The following is a 20,874-nucleotide window of genomic DNA, read 5'->3' as shown; positions in this document are numbered from 1 at the left end:
GATGTTTGCAGATCACATTGTCATCTGTAGTGAGGGCAGAGAGCAGGTGGAGGAAAATCTAGAGAGGTGGAGGTTTGCTCTGGAAAGGAGAGGAATGAAGGTTAGCTGCAGTAAAACAGAGTACATGTGTGCAAATGAGAGGGACTCAAGTAGAACGTGGAGTAGAGGTGAAGAAGGTGGAGGACTTTAAGTACCTAGGGTCAACAGTCCAGAGCAACGGAGAGTGTGGAAAAGAAGTGAAGAGATGTGTGCAAGCAGGTTGAAAAAGGTGGAGTAAAGTGTCAGGTGTGATGTATGACAAGAGTGTTAGCAAGAATGAAAGGAAAGGTGTGCAAGACAGTGGTGAGACCAGCAATGTTGTATGGTTTACAGACAGTGGCACTGAGAAAAAGACAGGAGGCAGAGCTGGAGGTAGCAGAGCTGAAGATGTTGAGGTTCTCTCTGGGAGTGACGAGGATGGATAGGAATGAGTACATCAGAGGGACAGCTCATGTTAGATGTTTTGGAGAAAAAGCCAGGGAAGCCAGACTGAGATGGTTTGGACATGTTCAGAGGAGGCACAGTGAATATACTGGTAAAAGGATGCTGAGGTTAGAGCTGCCAGGAAGGAGGCCTAGAGGAAGACCAAAGAGGAGGATCTTGGATGTAGTGAAGGAGGACATGAGGATAGTTGGTGTGGGTGTGAAGGATACAGAGGATAGGGTTAAATGGAGGCAGCTGATTCGCTGTGGTGACCCCAGAAGGGAGCAGCTGAAAGGAAAAGAAGACGAAAATGTAATTCTCAAGGGGTTAGGGTGGAATAAAAAAAGTTACTACTATTAAATTATCATGTTAATTTTAAACATTCTACAATGAGTGTTGGTTTTTAACTGATGGTAACATCTCAATCACAGCAGCCCTTTACTTTGAAACACTACATACTGATACTGAATTTACAGTAATTAGCAGTGCCATTCCACCAGGGCCCTCAGATGTAGGGAAAATAACTGGGTGGATGTGTACATACGTACACAGTTAGCATAGCACGACAACACATTCCAGACAAACGGCTAGATTCAAAACAATGTGTAGCTTTGAAAAGTGTCAAGGTCAATTCATATTATGTCTTAGAAATTTTGGTCTCAATGCTGAATCTCTGCTTGGTAATGATGCTTGTCAGTCAGATGGTGTGGAAGAATGTCACACACAGGTTTATAGGAGGAGGCCAGAGAGAAGCCTGACTGACGTCAATCGCACCCAAGTGTAAAGAACAACCACCACTAGGCTGATTTCACAGACATTTGCGCTTTGTAAAAAAAAAAAAAAAAAAAAACACAGCCCTTCTGATCCATCTGAATGGGATAAAGAAATACACACAGACACAGACACAAGGAAGAGAGGAAGCATCACATAACATAACAACAATGCTCAGTGGCCGGTGGACTTAAGAACAGACCACAGCAATATGCCTGAACAGGATCCAATAACCATCACAGTGGCAGACAGTAAAGAAACAGTCTCAAGAATGATGAACTGGACAGCACCAGGTCCAGACATACTCCATGCTTACTGGCTAATGAAGCTAACCTAACTCCATGAACACCTAGCTGCACAAATGAACCAGCTGATAGTGGACAGGACACACCCTGAATGACTAACTAAAGGCAGGACAGTCCTAAACCTGAAGGAGCCCCAAGACAGAGCATTCTCATCCAACTACTGTCCAATAACCTAATAACAACATGGGAGCTCCCGTCAGGCATCATAGGAACACCAGGCAAGCATCAGCTACTGACAGATAAAACAAGTGCAGGAAATGCACTATCCCCACTGTTGTTCTGCACAGGCCTGTACCCCCTCAGCAAGATTATCACCAGAAATGGTCATGGATACCGACTACAGAATGGAGCAACCATCAACCTCCTCTACATAGATGACATCAAGCTTTATGCCAGAAGAAAATGAGACATCAAATCACTGATCCATACCACTAAAATCTACAGCAGTGGAGTGTCATTCAGAATGGTTAAGTGTGGTCAGATGGTAACAAGAAGAGAGAAGGCAGTCAGAACTGAGAGGAGTGTACTACCAGAAGGCAACAGCTGCAAGTACCTTGAAATCTCACAGGCAAATGGGAACCATGAAGAGGCTGCAAGGAGAGCAGCAGCTGCCAGAAATCTACAAAGAGTAGGGCAAGTCCAGAGAAGTCAGCTGAATGGGAAGAACAAGCTCCAGGGCTATCAACACTTACACCCAGCTCCTCACAATGCACGGAGGTTTTTACCCTCCTGAGAGTGTACACTACATGGAAGGAAGGAGGCTGAGGACTAATGAGTGTCAGAGCCACTATCCTGGAAGAAAAAGCAAACATCCATGAGTACATCAGACTAAGATCCTTTGGGACTTCCAGATCGAGATTGACAAACTGGTAACGGCTAACCCACGGGATGCAGTTGTGGTGGACAAACAGGGCAACATGGCTGTAGTGACAGATGTAGCAATCCCAAGTGATAGCAACATATTAGAAAAGGAACATGAGAAACTCGAGAAATATCAAGGGCTGAAAGAAGAACTAGAAAAGATGTGGATGGTGAAGGTAACAGTGATCCCCACGGTAATCAGAACATTCGAGGCTGTGACCCCCAAACTGGGAGAGTGGTTCCATCAGATCCCATAAGATACTGCACAGGACTCAAGCTCCTACTCCTCTGGTAGAGGACCTGAGCTTGAAGGAGAAAAAAGGCTGGCCATGCACACACACACACACGCACATATATACACAATATATACATACAGTGGGTACGGAAAGTATTCAGACCCCTTTAAATTTTTCACTCTTTGTGTCATTGCAGCCATTTGCCAAAATCAAAAAAGTTCATTTTATTTCTCATTAATGTACACTCAGCACCCCATCTTGACAGAAAAAACAGAAATGTAGAAATTTTTGCAAATTTATTAAAAAAGAAAAACTGAAATATCACATGGTCATAAGTATTCAGACCCTGTGCTCAGTATTGAGTAGAAGCACCCTTTGGAGCTAGTACAGCCATGAGTCTTCTTGGGAATGATGCATCAAGTTTTTCACACCTGGATTTGGGGATCCTCTGCCATTCTTCCTTGCAGATCCTCTCCAGTTCTGTCAGGTTGGATGGTGAAGGTTGGTGGACAGACATTTTCAGGTCTCTCCAGAGATGCTCAATTGGGTTTAGGCCAGGGCTCTGGCTGGGCCAGTCAAGGACGGTCACAGAGTTGTTCCGAAGCCACTCCTTTGTTATTTTAGCTGTGTGCTTAGGGTCATTGTCCTGTTGAAAGTCTGAGGTCCTGAGCACTCTGGAAGAGGTTTTCTTCCAGGATATCTCTGTACTTGGCCGCATTCATCTTTCCTTCAATTGCAACCAGTCGTCTTGTCCCTGCAGCTGAAAAACACCCCCACAACATGATGCTCCCACCACCATGTTTCACTGTAGGGATTGTATTGGGCAGGCGATGAGCAGTGCCTGGTTTTCTCCACACATACCGCTTAGAATTAACGCCAAAAATTAAATCTTGGTCTCATCAGACCAGAGAATCTTATTTCTCATAGTCTGGGAGTCCTTCATGTGTTTTTTGGCAAACTCTATGCAGGCTTTTATATGTCTTGCACTTCGGAGAGGCTTCCGTCGGGCTACTCTGCCATAAAGCCCCGACTGGTGGAGGGCTGCAGCGATAGTTGACTTTGTAGAACTTTCTCCCATCTCACTACTGCATCTCTGGAGCTCAGCCACAGTGATCTTTGGGTTCTTCTTTACCTCTCTCACCAAGGCTCACGATCGCTCAGTTTGGCTGGACGGCCAGATCTAGGAAGAGTTCTGGTTGTCCCAAACTTTTTCCATTTGAGGATTATGTAGGCCACTGAGCTCTTAGGAACCTTGAGTGCTGCAGAAATTCTTTTGTAACCTTGGCCAGATCTGTGCCTTGCCACAATTCTGTCTCTGAGCTCCTTGGGCAGTTCCTTTGACTTCATGATTCTCATTTGCTCTGACATGCATTGTGAGCTGTAAGGTCTTATATAGACAGGTGTGTGCCTTTCCTAATCAAGTCCAATCAGTTTAATTAAACACAGCTGGACTCCAATGAAGGAGCAGAACCATCTCAAGGAGGATCAGAAGAAATGGACAGCATGTGAGTTAAATATGAGTGTCTCTGCAAAGGGTCTGAATACTTATGACCATGTGATATTTCAGTTTTTCTTTTTTAATACATTTGCAAAAATTTCTACATTTCTGTCAAGATGGGGTGCTGAGTGTACATTAATGAGAAATAAAATTAACTTTTTTTATTTTAACAAATGGCTGCAATATCACAAAGAGTGAAAAACTTAAAGGGGTCTGAATACTTTCCGTACCCACTGTAAAACTGCTTTAGTACTTTAAAAACATATTATTAAAACACATATTATTGGGTACTTTTGCTTGCCAAAATAGTACACTACTGTTAAAATATACTTGAAACATTTCAAATTTAATTTAAAGGGGTCTGAATACTTTCCATACCCACTGTATATATATACATATATATATATATATATATGTATATATATAATTTAAAAAAAAAAAATTTCCCGTCTCACCCCTATGGGTGGTGGTGTGTCTTCCTCAATCTCGGGTCCTCTACCAGAGGCCTGGGAGTTTGAGGGTTCTTCGCAGTATCTTAGCTGTTCCTAGCACTGCGCTCTTCTGGACTGAGATCTCTGATGTTGTTCCTGGGATCTGTTGGAGCCACTCTCCCAGTTTGGGGGTCACAGCCCCGAGGGTGCCGATTACCACGGGGACCACTGTTGCCTTCAACTTCCACATCCTTTCTAGCTCTTCTTTAAGCACTTGGTATTTCTCCAGCTTCTCGTGTTCCTTCTTTCTGATGTTGCTGTCACTTGGGATCGCTACATCTACCACTACGGCTTTCTTCTGTTGTTTGTCCACCACTACTATGTCCGGTTGGTTAGCCATCACCTGTTTGTCGGTCTGTATCTGGACGTCCCACAGGATCTTAGCTTGGTCATTCTCCCTCACCTTTGGAGGCATGTCCCATTTTGACCTTGGGACCTCCAGCCCTTACTCGGCATAGATGTTCCTGTACACTATGCCGGCCACTTGGTTATGACGTTCCATGTACGCTCTGCCTGCTAGCATCTTACAACCTGCTGTTATGTGCTGGATTGTCTCAGGGGCATCTTTGCACAGCCTGCACCTGGGGTCCTGTCTGGTGTGGTAGACCCCGGCCTCTATCGATCTTGTGCTCAGGGCCTGTTCTTGTGCTGCTACGATCAGTGCCTCTGTGCTGTCTTTCAGTCCAGCTTTTTCCAGCCACCGGTAGGACTTCTCGATATCAGCCACTTCTTGTATCTGTCGGTGGTACATGCCGTGCAGGGGTTTGTCCTGCCATGATGGTTCTTGCTCTTCTTCCTCTGCATCGGGCTTCTGTTGCCTGAGATATTCACTAAGTATTCCATCGCTTGGGGCCATCTTCCTGATGTACTCATGGATCTTGGTCGTTTCATCTTGGATGGTGGCTCTGACGCTCACCAGTCCCCGGCCTCCTTCCTTCCTCTTAGCGTACAGTCTCAGGATGCTGGATTTGGGGTGAAGTCCTCCATGCATTGTGAAGAGCTTCCTTGTCTTGACATCAGTGGCTTCTATGTCCTCTTTTGGCCAGCTTATTATGCCAGCGGGGTATCTGATGACCGGCAGGGCGTAGGTGTTGATGGCTTGGACCTTGTTCTTCCCATTTAGCTGACTTCTTAGGACTTGCCTTACCCTCTGTAGGTATTTGGCTGTGGCTGCTTTCCTTGCGGCTTCTTCCTGGTTCCCATTTGCCTGTGGGATTCCAAGGTACTTGTAGCTGCCCTCAACATCCGCTATGCTGCCTTCTGGGAGTTCAACTCCTTCAGTCCTGACAACCTTCCCTCTCTTTGTTATCATTCGACCACACTTGTCCATTCCGAATGACATTCCAATGTCGTTGCTGTATATCCTGGTGGTGTGGATCAGTGAGTCGATGTCTCGCTCGGTCCTGGCATACAGCTTGATGTCATCCATGTACAGGAGGTGGCTGATGGTTGCCCCATTTCGCAGTCGGTATCCGAAGCCAGTCTTAGTGATGATCTGGCTGAGGGGGTTCAGGCCTATGCAGAACAGCAGTGGGGACAGAGCATCTCCTTGGTAGATGCCGCACTTGATGGAGACCTGTGCTATCGGCTTGAGGTTGGCTACTAGGGTTGTTTTCCACAGTCCCATTGAGTTCCTTATGAAGGTTCTTAGGGTCCTATTGATGTTGTACAGTTCCAGGCATTCCAGGATCCATGTGTGAGGCATTGAGTCATAGGCTTTCTTGTAGTCAATCCAGGCGGTGCACAGGTTGGTCTGCCTGGTCTTACAGTCTCGAGCGACCGCTTTATCCACCAGTAGTTGATGTTTTGCTCCCCTGGTGTCCTTACCCATTCCTTTCTGGGCCCCGCTCATGTATTGAGCCATGTGCCTACTCATCTTAGCCGCTATGATGCCCGACAGGAGCTTCCATGTTGTGCAGAGGCAGGTTATCGGACGGTAGCTGGATGGGACTGCTCCCTTTTGGGGGTCCTTCAGGATCAGGACTGTACTGCCTTCAGTTAGCCACTCTGGGTGGGTCCCATCCATTAGCAGCTGGTTCATTTGAGCTGCCAGGTGCTCATGGAGGGCAGTTAGCTTCTTTAGCCAGTAGGTGTGGATCATGTCAGGCCCCGGTGCTGTCCAGCTCTTCATGTTTGAGACCATTTCTTGGATATCTGCCGTTGCGATGGTTACTGGTTCCTGTTCAGGGAGGTTGCTGTGGTCTGCTCTCAGGTCTGCCAGCCACTGGGCATTGGTGTTATGTGATGCTTCCCTCTCCCATATGTTTTTCCAGTATCATTCAGTCTCCAGCCTTGGAGGGTCGGCCCTCGTGTTACTGCCCTCCCACTGAGAGTACACCTTGGATGGTTCGGTGGAGAACATCCTGTTTATTCTCCGTGCTTCTATTTCTCTGGTGTGTGTATATGTATGTATATGTATATATATATGTATATATATATATATATATATACACACACACACACACACACTAGATAAGGGGAGGGGGATAGTAGAGCAAACATGTAGAGAGAGACAGGAGAGAGAGCGAATGGTCCATGGAGATTCCTGTCTAACTCCATCTGTCAGCTTGTCCATCACCACAGCAAACAACAAGGGGCTCAAAGCCGATCCTTGGTGCAATCCCACCTCTGCCTTGAACTCCTCTGTCACACCTACAGCACACCTCACCACTGTCTTACAGCTCTCATACATGTCCTGCACCACTCGAACATACTTCTCTGCCACTCCAGACTTCCTCATACAAAACCATATGGTTTTGGCACGCTGTCATAAGCTTTTTCCAAATCTACAAAGACACAATGCAGCTCCTTCTGGCCTTCTCTGTACTCCTCCTCATCATTCTCAAAGCAAATATTGCATCTATGGTACTCTTTCTTGGCATGAAACCATACTGCTACTCACAAATGCTCACTTCTGACCTCAGCCTAGCCTCCACTACTCTTTCCCATAACTTCATTGTGTGACTCATCAGCTTTATTCCTCTGTAGTTTCCACAAATCTGCACATCTCACTTGTTCTTAAAAATGGGCACCAGTACACTTCTTCTCCATTCCTCAGGCATCCTCTCTCTCTCTCCAAGATCTTGTTAACCCTCTGGGGTCGACGCACGCGCCGGCGCGTTTTGACGCATCTTTTTCTGATAAGGCCGAAACAAACTTAAATTACTCTGTCAATTCTGATCGTACAGATAAAAGAAGTATATCATTCAAATCTGTTAAAGGGTCTAGTTTTAGTGGTATACCATCATAATAACAACAAAACGTTGTGCTTTTTTTAAATAAAGAAAGCCGACAGGGTGCGCTCTCGGACTTTTCTGTCTCTGCCATTTCTCTTCACAGACGCGTAAATAAAACACCAGAATCTCAGCGAATACTTGGCTCATAAAAATAAGAATTATATGGCTAGAAAGCTTGAAATGTTTTCTTTTGAGTGAAACAATTCAAGTCAAAAACAAATCATCACTTTTTATTTAATTCGTATGAACGTAAGGAGAAGTCCGTTTTTTCCTGTCTCACCTCATTACAGGTAATGCGGTCCCGCCTTGTACACTGTCCACTGTTCACATGTAAATAATCTCAGGTGAACCAGGTAAATATGTGCACGCCCCCGAGAAATGACAAAATATCAAACTTCATCATAGAATTTACTCACTTTTTCGGCGCGTTTGGATGATGGCGCGTTACGCACGTGAAGCGGCGCTCCTTACATTCCACACAGAGACAAATAGTTTAGCTTGTCCTCAGAGTAAAAACACTGATTTTAACTCAAATGAGGATCGTTTGGCTCCTCATTGTGTTGTATTGTACAGCACTAATCCGTCCCATCTACATTGACTGAAAGGCTCATTATGCGCGGCTTTGTCTGGACGTTCAGTGCGTCTTTTGTGTTCTCAGGTAAATCACGACTATTCATCCTCAGACACACCCTCTTGCATATGGCCTTTCTGGACAAAAAGTGTCTTAGAAAATTTAAATCAGTGTATTGTTTACTGTGAATGTGTGAACAAGATGACATTCACAGCACTCTGAAGTAAACACTTTAGCCTACAACATGCCAGTCTCCAAAGTCTTGTGAACCAATGTTCTGTTTGTGTTTTATGGTCTTATTTCAGTGAGTAAAAAATTGTAGTTTTTCACTAGCCATGCATAAACACTTTTTTCTCAAAAACACAACAATGTATAAACTTGAAGCTCACATATTATTGTAGCCATTTTTGTGCTGATTACAGTGTTATTAGACTTTAGACATTAATATATTTAAAAAACACTGAAAAAAGCACAAATGTCAGGACATGTCAAAATTTGTCCAGGCCCCAAAAACCCCCTCAGACCCCAGAGGGTTAAATAGCCCTGTCAAAAACTCTACTGCCATCTCTCCTAAACACTTCCATACCTCCACAGGTATGCCATCAGGACCAACTGCCTTTCCACTCTTCATCCTCTTCAATGCTTTCCTCATTTCATCCTTACTGATCTTTGCTACTTCCTGTTCCACAACAGCAGTCACCTCTTCTACTCTGTGCTCTCTAACATTTTCAATATTCAACATTTCAACATTCATCAACTCTTCAAAGTATTCCTTCCATCTTTCCATCACACTTGTGGCACCCGTCAACACATTTCCTTCCCTGTCCTTAATCACCCTATCCTGCTGCACATCCTTCCCATCTCTGTCTTCTCTACCTCGCCAACCTGTACAAATCCACTTCTCCCTCCTTAGTGTCCAACCTATCATACAAATCCTCATATGCCCTTTGTTTGGCCTTTGCCACCTCTACCTTCACCTTATACTGCATCTCCCTATACTCCTGTCTGTTCTCTTCTGTCCTCTCAGTGTCCCACTTCTTCTTAGCTAACCTTTTCCTCTTAACACACTCCTGAACTTCCTCATTCCACCACCTCCTTAAGTCTCCTTATCTGCTTTCCTCTTTCCAGATGACACACCAAGTACCGTCCTACCTGTCTCCCTGATCACTTTAGCTCTAACTGTCCAGTCATCTGGAAGAACCTCCTGACATCCAAGAGCCTGTTTCAACTCCTCCCTGAAAGCCACTCTTCCTTTTTCAACTTCCACCACTTGGTCCTCTGCTCTGCCCTTGTCCTCTTCATCTTCATCACCACCAGAGTCAAACTACACACCACCATCCTATGCTGTCTGGCTACACTCTCCCCAGCCATTACTTTGCAGTCACTGATCTCTTTCAGGTTGAAATGTCTGCACAAGATGTAATCAACTTGTGTGCTCCTGCCGCCACTCTTATATATCACCCTGTACTCCTTCCTTTTCTGGAAAAACGTGTTCACTACAGCCATTTCCATCCTTTTTGCGAAGTCTACCACCTTCTGTCCTTCTGCATTCCTGTCCTGCATACCAAACTTGCCCATCACTTCCTCGTCACCCTCTGTTTCCCTCACCAACATGTCCATTGAAGTCTGCCCCAATCCCCACTATCTCACCACTAGGGATACCCTGAATCACCTCATCCATCTCCCTCCAGAATTTCTCCTTCTCTTCTAACTCACATCCTACCCGGTTGGCATAACCACTGACAACATTCAACATCACACCTTCAACTTCCAACTTCAGACTCATCACCCTATCTGACACTCTCTTTACCTCCAGAACATTTCTAGCAAAATCCTCCTTCAGGATAACTCCTACTCCATTCCTCTTTCCATCCACAGCATGATAAAACAGCTTGAACCCTGCTCCTAAACTATAGGCCTTGCTACCTTTCCACCTGGTCTCCTGAACACACAAGCTATCCACCTTTCTTCTCTCCATCACATCAGCCAACTCTTCTAGTTTTCCCTGACAAAGTCCCTACTCTAAGTCCTACACTCCTGTCCTTCCTCTTCTTTCTTTGCCTACGAACACGCCTTTCTCCTCTCTTTCTTCGACCAACAGTAGTCCAGTTTCCACTGGCACCCTGTAAGTCAACAGCACCAGTGGCGGTCGTTGTTAACCTGGGATGCGACTGATCTGGTATGAAAGTCATATTTGTGATTCGCATGTTTGATTTGGCTGAAATCTTACGTTGGATGCCCTTCCTGACACAACCCTCTGCATTTACCTGGACTTGGGACTGGCACATGGAGACACTGGATTGTGCCCCCCTGTGGTTGCATTGAGAATTACCTTTTCTATACATTGAAAATTTAGTTCTTCTGTTTATCTCCCTTCCCTCCTTATGTCCAACAGATTCGTTACATTTCTCAGACACAAGGTTTGCCAGGAGAACATTTGTTGAATGCGGGGACAAAAACTGTGCGGTTCTTTTTCAAAGAGTCTGATTCACCTTATGCAGCATGGAGACTAAAGGTGAGGAGTACTTATACACCTAAAAAATGGCTTATTATTACTTATGTAAAATAACAAACCTATAACCTATAGTCATAAACTGCCAGTCACAATGCTTTACATGATGTGCATCTGTTTGTATATCTATAATTATATAGTGAGAAATTTAATGGCATGGGCAGTATATTTTCAGAGCTTGGGTTTTTCAATAAAAAAAATTTATAATTTAATTAATTAAAGTCGCAATATAAATGAGCATGGAAACTGATTTACTGGATTCAACTTTCCTTGGTTGCACTAAACAGTTTTCTTTTTCTGTAGTCAACAGATGAGCACGAGACCGAGACGGGAATGAAATCAAAGGAAGCAAGGAAGTACATCTTCAGCTGTTTGGATGACATAGCACATGTATGTTCAGCTGCTTGGACCACAGTGTACATAACAGAATTTCAGAGGAAGTTCAGCCTAGAATTTTTATACATTGTAGGCTACCCGGTCTTTACCAGAGGAAGTAGAGCTAAAGCTATATAAAAGAAAAGACACATCTGAGTTGAGCTTAATTTCCCTTCAGCTAAATGCTGAACTTAAATTTGATAATGAAGGCCCAGGTTTCACTTACTGTTTTCTATAAAAACAGAGTAAAGGTGGAAATTCCACAGGAAACCATCAGGTCTGTGCTTTTCTAACTAAGAGGAGGTTCTTGTGAATTTGTGATGATGAATAATGTTGTATCATTCTTTGGAAATATGTATCATAATAGTCATTAATCATGTTATTCATACAGAGCAAACAATATTGTAACATTTCTCTTTTTTTATATGTTATTTTGTTTAGGTAGTTATGTTGACAATTAATTAATTGTATAATCTTTGAATTCCAGGTGAACTTGGTATTGAATCTGGAAGGTAGTGACTTGCTGGCAGAGAAGGCAGACCGTCGGGAGTTTGTGGGCCTGCTGAAGAAGATGTTGTTGATTGATGCAGAGGAGAGGATAGCCCCTGCCGAAGCTCTCAGCCACCCCTTTGTGACAATGCAACACCTGATTGACTTTCCCCATAGTCACCAGTGAGATCACTTTGCCTTGCCATGTCAGGCAGTTTGTCATGTTGACCTTGCTACATAATCAAATAATAATAAATTGAACTCTTCTGCCCAGTGTGAAGTCATGTTTCCACATCATGGATGTTTGCTGGACTCGTCCCAGCTCATATGAGGCAGCCAACAGAAATAAAGGTCCCTTCATTAGACCTGTTACCACAACCACTGCTGCCTCAGTTAGCCACCCCTTCACCAAGATCACTGGTGTCCACACTCAGGTAAGTCATTCAGCATGTTTGCATCATAATCAGTCATTTCCATCAACATGCAGTGGGAGCTTTTGGTCCACTTACACACACTGATTATTAGATCAGGAAAGATGCAGGCTTAAACCAACGAAGAATTTATAATAATTAGTACATGTTTTTTTTTTCCTGTTCACTGAACATGGAAATTGGAAAAGGAACAGTGTTTGAGTGGTGGAATAATCACAGATGGTGATGGTATTGACATGCAGTGTGTACTGTTCATGTGCTCCTGTGAAGAATGGTCATGTAGACAATTTCCTTGCCTTTATTGCTTTCGTGTTGCCGACCTGCCCATTTTATTGTGTCTTAGCACTGCTGTCATGGTAACAAAATCACGTCATGTGTCTGAGGACATGAGAATAGTGTAAATTCAGTAATGTTGCTGTTTGCCGTTGCAGCTTTATAATGCAAACATTGCAAAGTTTATTAAGAAGCCAAATTCTTAAGGAGGAAACATAAAAAATGACCAATTGTGACACATTACATAAAATACAATGTAATGATGGATTAAGATTAAATGAATACATCTTACAAATTTGACCATCAGTCTAGACTCAATACATGATGACATACAAGAAATTTATTAAGAATAATAAAAATTAAACTATTATCTACAAAACGACTCAGTTTTTACTTTTTCTGTGTAGCAGTTTGGATAGGTCTCCACAAGTGCTCCACCTGGATTTGGGCAGTTCATCCCATTCGTCTTCCTCTTAAGCTCCATAGATCGGATGGGAATTGTGTGCTATTTTCAGGTCTCTCTGCAGATATTCTTTGCAGTTCAAATCTGGGGTTTGGCTTGGTCGTTCACTGCACTCTGGAGCAGGTTTTCTTCAAGAGCTTCTCTAAATAAGGCTGCATCAATCCTTCCATAAGTTCTTACCAATCCCCTTGTCCTTGCTGTTGAGAAGCCCCTGCATAACATGAAGCTGTCTCCACCATGCTTCATATGGTGCTAGGAGGTGACAAGCAGAGCTTGGTGTTTGACAGACAACACCAGAGTTCAGGTTTTTTTCTCAGATGAAATTAGACCAGAAGACATTTTTTTCCTATGATGTGAGTCCCTTAAATTAACATTTCAAGCTGGCTAAAGCAACAGTATGTGCTTGATCAGTATAGAGAGAGTTTAAAAATGATGAAAGGACACTTGGTTAAAACTACACAGCTTATAATATGTGTTTCCATGGAGCATGATAGTAAATTGTAAAGAATTCTTGTTTTTGAGAAAATGTGGCTTTTTAGTATTCTCTGAAAGGTTGCTTTGTGTTTACTATCATGTGTATAGTGGCTGAGCTGCTTGCAGAAATTGTAGCAGGACAATATGAGCCTAGTTCTTGTTATTCAATAAATGTGATTATAGCCAAGCATGAGAGCAGCATGAATAGTGAAGCAGAGGCACATGTTTAACTGTTCTTTATATATCTCAGGCCTGTCTCAAAGAGTAGGTTTGACACTGTTTGACAACTTTTTCATTATTCAGCTTTAACCTATGTGAGCCTGGAAAAACTGGTCTCACAGACACAGGATTTACCACTCAATTTTAAGTGTGTTATAAAATAATGTCTGATTGAAAACCAAACTGCCCTTAACAGATATATTTCTGTTTTTTTTTTGTTTGTTTGTTTTTTAATGCCACTGTTAATCATTTTAATACATCAACAAGCTTACTCATGCAACTTTTTTCTTTTTTAGGGCTTAGCTCCCTCAGCCCCTTCTGTAATGCACCCTGGAATACCACTGCAGACAGGAAGCACTCAGTTTGGATGCAATGATTCATTTCAGCAGGCACTCATTCTGTGCCCTCCAACCATTCAAGGTAGGACATGTAATTGTTTAAATATTTTCACTTGTTTGTTATTCTTCTGGTGGTAAGAATGAATAATTAAATATTTCAAAGTCAAATTTTTTCTGGTCTGTTTTCCCTGCATGAATCCCCACCAACACAGCTAAACCAGCAGGTTACTCTGTTCAAATGGAGGCGTCTGTGCCTCTGGTCACTCAAGCACCCCCTGTCCAGCCTATACAAATCAGACCTGGAGTCATCACACAGGTAAAATAGAAGCAAGGATGTGAATGATCTCAGAAGAGGATAGAAAACATAAGATGGAGGGAGACTGACTTCATAAGTAACTGTAGATAATGTAAAGGTTTTGAAAAATCATTTTATTTAATTTTATGATGTAGATTTTAGGGTTGGCTAAATTGTTGGGGTTAGGAATTTAGTTGTGATGGTTTGGACTTGAGTAAGGGGCTAGGAAATCTATTATGTCACTGTATCCTTACAAATAAGTGCAAAGAAATGGGATATTTTTTGTGCACACAGATGAATGTATCATTGAAGGAAAATTACTGACACTGCTTTGATTTTCTGCACTTTAACAGGCCTGGTCCAACTGTGCACAGCAGATCTTGGTGCCCACTTGGCAGCAGGTGACATCAGTACCCCCACCACCAACTACTTTGGCATCTGATACTGTGGCAGGCTCACAGAGATTGGGTGACTGGGGGTAAGCAATTTGCCTGTTTTAGCGGGATACATCCCAATGTCTTTTTGGCACATTGTATCTGTTCATGAAGTCTTTATAGTTCCTTTATATATAACTATATAAAATCACATGTATGCACACCCTTGAGAATTGCTATACTGATCTCATACAGCATACAGTGTGCTTGTTCCCCCAAATGTTAATGATCAATGACTCATATGTGTCCTTTGGGACCAGTTACTGAGGCCATTTTGTAAGTAATGGTGCTAGAGGCTTTTGACTCAATTTGCAATGCTTTTTTTTTTTTTTTGTGATGCAGGAAAGTGCGTCCTCATGGTAATCATTACAGCTCCATAATAGCACACCCTCAGCCATTCTTAACCAACCAAATGCCCATGTCCACCCACCAGCCAATCAACATAGGCATTGCACATGTGGTGTGGCCACAGCCAGCTGCCAATAAGAGAGCCAAGCCTTGTGTGAACAGGTGGGGCACATGGGTTTCCCATATTCAGTTTATGTAATTACAAACAGTAAAAATTGTGTCTCCTTTCTGAATTTGACATATTCTCTTCTGTAGGAGCAGCAACCTCTCCCAAAACCCAAACGTCCAAAATTTAGTATGCCAGTCCCCAAAGATGGCCGATACAGCAAAGAATGTGGAGGATGTCCAGGAGGAGAAAGCCAGATGCCCGGGGGAAGAGAATGGTGATGGAGAGCAGCAAGAAACAGAGCAAGTGGAGGAGGATGATCAAGACAACTGCTGTAAAGTGGAGCCAGACAGTGAAGAGATTTCAGTTTCACAGGAACAGCGGCAGGGCATGGTGATCTCTAACCTAGCTAGCCCAACTGTTAGTGTCATCAGTATCAGTAGCGATGAGGAGGAGAGCACACAAAGACACTCAATGGAGGAGTAAGTACTAAAGTTTCTTGAAACTACAGTTTATGCTTGATTCTCATATATCAGCGATGAAATAATTGCTTTGATTTTCTCTGTCTGTACAGATGTAAGGGTAGTGCAGAGTGTGAAGCATGTCAGAGCACTGTTAGCATGGAGAGAGTCTGTTCCCTCAGCAGTCCAGACAGCACGCTCAGCACCAGCTCTTCAGCCTCAGCTCAGTCCAACACCTCACCCTGCAAACACCCCAACAGGTATGATTAATGCAGCTTATTCAAATAAAGCTCATGTGAATGTTTTTAGACTGTAGCCAAAATACCTGTACCTGAGAAACTTGCAACCTCTTTCGTAATTGGTTGCCCTCTCACAGTATGTCAGATGACGAACAAGAGAGTGGTTGTGACACAGTGGACAGCTCGCCTGCCTCAGACACCTCTGGTCATAGCAACAGTCCCTTCACAGAGGGACACTACATCGCTCACAGCAACCAGAACTGCGAGCCCCGTATTGCGTGTGTTGCCCCAGAGACTGAGCCCAGCAAGCCAATAGTTCGTACTGTTGTGGTGCCTCCAATGAGAATACAGAACAACAACTACAACAACCCTGCTATCCGTGAAACACCCGGGAACACAGGTAAAACAGGACATATGATGCATTGGTAACACAAGTAATTTCAGTGTGTTCCTTATTTAAGTGTGACTTTGAATTGAAAAAAATAATGTTCATTAGGTGTCATATCTGAATGTATTTGCCAAGTGTCACAAGCTGATTCTAATCGCATTACACTTGTAAGTTCATGGGTAGGCCGCGCAGGCTCAAAGACCAAGTCACCAGTGCTGTCTGGTCCACAGGTTAGATGGCAGTGGATTACATGATCTTAGTAGGCCTTGGAGGTTTTCACGGGTGATTATGGGTGACCTTTCCTGATGTATATGCTCATATCTCTGGAGTGGATATTTGTTTGTTGTCAACTAGGGCTGCTCAATAATGGAAGAAATCATAATCACGATTATTTTGGTCATTATTGAAATCACGATTATTGTACACGATTACTCATTGAATCTGGAAATATGTAGCATTTATTGAACAAAACACTGAATTATCCTTCAAACAAATAATATTAAATATATTCAAATGTATAAATAGCATTTCTATTTATACTGTATCTTTAATTGATGACTGTGCTGCGAAGGATGTCATGGGGGTTGCTTGTTGTTCTTTCTGTTTCTTTTTTATTAGTTAGTTATATGTCGATCTGTGTTTAAATTTTACTAGATATCAAATACGTGACTTGTTTCACCGACAGCATAGGCTGCGAGAGTTCGGGCTTCCAGAGGGGCAAAAGTGCACATGTACATCATTAACAACGCAGGCCAAACAACTTGAAAAATGCAATAATAGTTTTTTTCTCGATTACATAGTTTTTGTGATTGTTGAGACCCGAAATTGAAATCAAAATTTGCTTAATTGCACAGCCACGTCAATACTCCTCACTACAGTTCCAGCCTCAGTCTGTGAGCCCCTGTATCTGTGGGGATGTGTCCTTCATAAAGCTACATAAGACATGTGTAACTGCCTAAAAATGTTTATTACCCTGTATAAAATATTTAAAACAGAAAATGTTAAATTGCAGTTATACATGCTACAGTGGAGCAAAAAAAGTATTTAGTCAGCCACCAATTGTGCAAGTTCTTCCACTTAAAAAGATGAGAGAGGCCTATAATTTTCATCATAGGTATGCCTCAACTATGAGAGAGAAAATGAGAAAAAAAATCCAGAAAATCACATTGTCTGATTTTTAAAGAATTTATTTTGCAAATTATGGTGGAAAATAAGTATTTGGTCAATAACAAAAGTTCATCTCAATACTTTGTTATATACCCTTTGTTGGCAATGACAGAGCTCAAACGTTTTCTGTTCACTGTTGCTGGTATTTTGGTCCATTCCTCCATGCAGATCTCCTCTAGAGCAGTGATGTTTTGGGGCTGTCGCTGGGCAACACGGACTTTCAACTCCCTCCAAAGATTTTCTATGGGGTTGAGATCTGGAGACTGGCTAGGCCACTCCAGGACCTTGAAATGCTTCTTACGAAGCCACTCCTTCATTACCCGGGCGGTGTGTTTGGGATCATTGTCATGCCGAAAGACCCAGCCACGTTTCATCTTCAATGCCCTTGCTGATGGATGGAGGTTTTCACTCAAAATCTGGCGATACATGGCCCCATTCATTCTTTCCTTTACATGGATCAGTCGTCCTGGTCCCTTTGCAGAAAAACAGCCCCAAAGCATGATGTTTCCACCCCCATGCTTCACAGTAGGTATGGCGTTCTTTGGATGCAACTCAGCATTCTTTCTCCTCCAAACACAATGAGTAGAGTTTTTACCAAAAAGTTCTATTTTGGTTTCATCTGACCATATGACATTCTCCCAATCCTCTTCTGGATCATCCAAATGCTCTCTAGCAAACTTCAGACGGGCCTGGACATGTACTGGCTTAAGCAGGGGGACACGTCTGGCACTGCAGGATTTGAGTCCCTGGCGGCGTAGTGTGTTACTGATGTGTTACCAGCTCTCTGCAGGTCATTCACTAGGTCCCCCTGTGTGGTTCTGGGATTTTTGCTCACCGTTCTTGTGATCATTTTGACCCCACGGGGTGAGATCTTGTGTGGAGCCCCAGATCGAGGGAGATTATCAGTGGTCTTGTATGTCTTCCATTTTCTAATAATTGCTCCTACAGTTGATTTCTTCACACCAAGCTGCTTACCTATTGCAGATTCAGTCTTCCCAGCCTGGTGCAGGTCTACAATTTTGTTTCTGGTGTCCTTTGACAGCTCTCTTGTTTTGGCCATAGTGGAGTTTGGAGTGTGACTGTTTGAGGTTGTGGACAGGTGTCTTTTATACTGATAACGAGTTCAAACAGGTGCCATTAATACAGGTAATGAGTGGAGGACAGAGGAGCCTCTTACAGAACAAGTTACAGATATGTGAGAGCCAGAAATCTTGCTTGTTTGTAGGTGACCAAATACTTATTTTCCACCATAATTTGCAAATAAATTCTTTAAAAATCAGACAATGTGATTTTCTGGATTTTTTTTCATTTTGCCTCTCATAGTTGAGTTATACCTATGATGAAAATTACAGGCCTCTCTCATCTTTTTAAGTGGAAGAACTTGCACAATTGGTGGCTGACTAAATACTTTTTTTGCCCCACTGTATCTGTAGGCTTTAACAACAGCTGTGGTGAGTGGGGCATTACTGACAATGTTTCAGCAGCAGATTTTTAAGATGACCCTTTATAATCTTTAACAGTAGAATGTTCAACTGTAAACCATCAGAAATTCACACAGACTCATACCGCCTTTCATGCCTCTCCCTCATCCCTCAAACTATTTCAACTAAAGCCCCTTGTAAAGGAGCACAGCTTGCTATTAAAGTGCTATCAGTCATATTTATAGCTAGTGGTCTGACACTACTATAAGCTTTATGAACAGGCTTAGTTTGAAACCTTTTCCCAGATCCCCCAAATATTTCTATTTATACTCTAGATCATAGTCAGAGAACAGATTCCACTATGTTTAAACATTTGGGACTGATCAAACACAGCTGAAATCAGTGACAAACTCACAAAGCCTCCTGTCTCAAATTTAGCCATTTCTGCAGTTATCATTGTGTGGTTCCACCTTTTTTGGCCTGTTATTTATTTAGTAATATTGATACTGGGATGCCAGATTATCTCTCCATTGCTGTCCAGTCGTTTTTACTTTGACTTCCTGCCTCAGTCTTAGAGTCTTCATGCCAGTCCAAAGGGCGAGGCGTTCCCGGGCGACATCAATCCACTACCCTCCTCAACAGGCCGCAAAAGATCACCTCTGCATATCAGCCCCATCAACAACAGCAGCCTGTAGGCTTTGGGCAGGTGAGCACAAGTAGTCACATACATGTAGTACACAATCACAAAACCAACTTTCATATCTGTTACATTATATGGTATGGTTATAGGCTGCAGAAAGACACTGTGAACATTTGTCATCCATCCAGGAGAACATACAGCATAGTATTAGTATGGCTGCAGAGAATTTGTGATTGTTTAAGATGGTAAAATATTTTTATTCTTGATGAAAAAAAATGACTGCAGGGATAAAAGAATTCTAATAAAATAAGATAATATAATAAAATAAAAGAACTCTAGTACTGGATGTTGCTGGTTTGGATGTGGTGTTCCATTAAACACAAATTCCTACTTTATGACATTGCCGTCTGTTGTGGCAAAACCCGTTGGATGAGCAGTAAAGAGAGTGCAGACACATTGTCTTTTCAGAATATATTTCTTGCAAGAAAGGAGCAAAACAGAATAGAACACAATTGATCAGAGTCCTCCCCAGTTGTTCCCCAGTTGCTCAGCTCCTATTAGGCTGAGTCCGCTACTTATACAGACATGCAAAGTAAATGCAAATAATCATTCACATAATCAGATAATTAAGTCTGTACTTCCCCATTGTTCTACAAAGTGATTCCCTAATAAGGCTATATTCTAAAACTCTATATTCTCATTCGACGGTTAACCCTCCATCCTGGGCATGCTCTCTTATACTTGTCCCTTCCTCACACCTGGTGTCCTAAGGAACTTTTCTCCCAGATACTCCTCACCAACATCCTTGAGAACACTGTGTCCCTTAGTGTCAGACTATACTAGGTCAGGAAGAACATAAACATCAGATATGATTATAAAAAACACATGAGCCTTAGTGAATCAACCTGTAAATGAAAACCTGTGAAACCTGAAAAACCAAGAATACAGTAAGAAACAATAAAAATCATAATCGGTAAGAATAATCAATCATTGAAACTCATTTTTCCATTACACCATCTTAATTGTATCTTGCATCTGTCCATCTTATGGAACATGAAGATGTCAAATTGTACCAGAAAGTTGGATTTCTGACTAAAGTAGTTGTAATTATACTGTGGTCATTTAGGTGATAAAGGACACAGAATTTAAATTGCAAATACGTTCTGCTTGTAGCAGAGCAGCAGGCAAATCTTTGTGCTGTAATTCATCTGCCACAGTAGGTTTTGTAACTAACAAATGTATCAGCTATGCTCAGTTACTCACAGCTGGTGGGTGAACATTTCCAGCTGTGTTTAAGGGTGGAGACAGTTTACTGGACTATTGATCATTGACTGTACTGCCATTAACGCAAAGTGACCAAAGTGGGGAAA

The 20,874-nt window shown here is 42.6% G+C and overlaps 1 protein-coding gene across 3 annotated transcripts in view; it reads left to right on the top strand.

The window, feature by feature from the left end:
* The window catches only part of hipk3b (homeodomain interacting protein kinase 3b), a 61,839-nt gene that overhangs the window by 31,200 nt on the left and 9,765 nt on the right, over nt 1-20,874 (top strand). For all 3 annotated transcript variants that reach the window (XM_026320443.1, XM_026320445.1, XM_026320444.1), the window contains 12 exons: nt 10,827-10,946; nt 11,247-11,333; nt 11,806-11,990; nt 12,082-12,241; nt 13,964-14,087; nt 14,218-14,321; nt 14,654-14,778; nt 15,077-15,244; nt 15,338-15,670; nt 15,763-15,909; nt 16,026-16,288; nt 19,434-19,570. In XM_026320443.1, coding sequence (XP_026176228.1) covers nt 10,827-10,946; nt 11,247-11,333; nt 11,806-11,990; nt 12,082-12,241; nt 13,964-14,087; nt 14,218-14,321; nt 14,654-14,778; nt 15,077-15,244; nt 15,338-15,670; nt 15,763-15,909; nt 16,026-16,288; nt 19,434-19,570 — 1,953 coding nt within the window. The remainder of the gene's footprint in view (nt 1-10,826; nt 10,947-11,246; nt 11,334-11,805; nt 11,991-12,081; nt 12,242-13,963; nt 14,088-14,217; nt 14,322-14,653; nt 14,779-15,076; nt 15,245-15,337; nt 15,671-15,762; nt 15,910-16,025; nt 16,289-19,433; nt 19,571-20,874) is intronic.

The sequence above is a fragment of the Mastacembelus armatus genome, chromosome 3 (assembly GCF_900324485.2).
Source record: "Mastacembelus armatus chromosome 3, fMasArm1.2, whole genome shotgun sequence".
Classification (NCBI taxonomy): Eukaryota; Metazoa; Chordata; class Actinopteri; order Synbranchiformes; family Mastacembelidae; genus Mastacembelus; species Mastacembelus armatus.
Note: the sequence above shows the minus strand (reverse complement) of the source record. Positions and strands in the feature narration are given on the sequence as shown.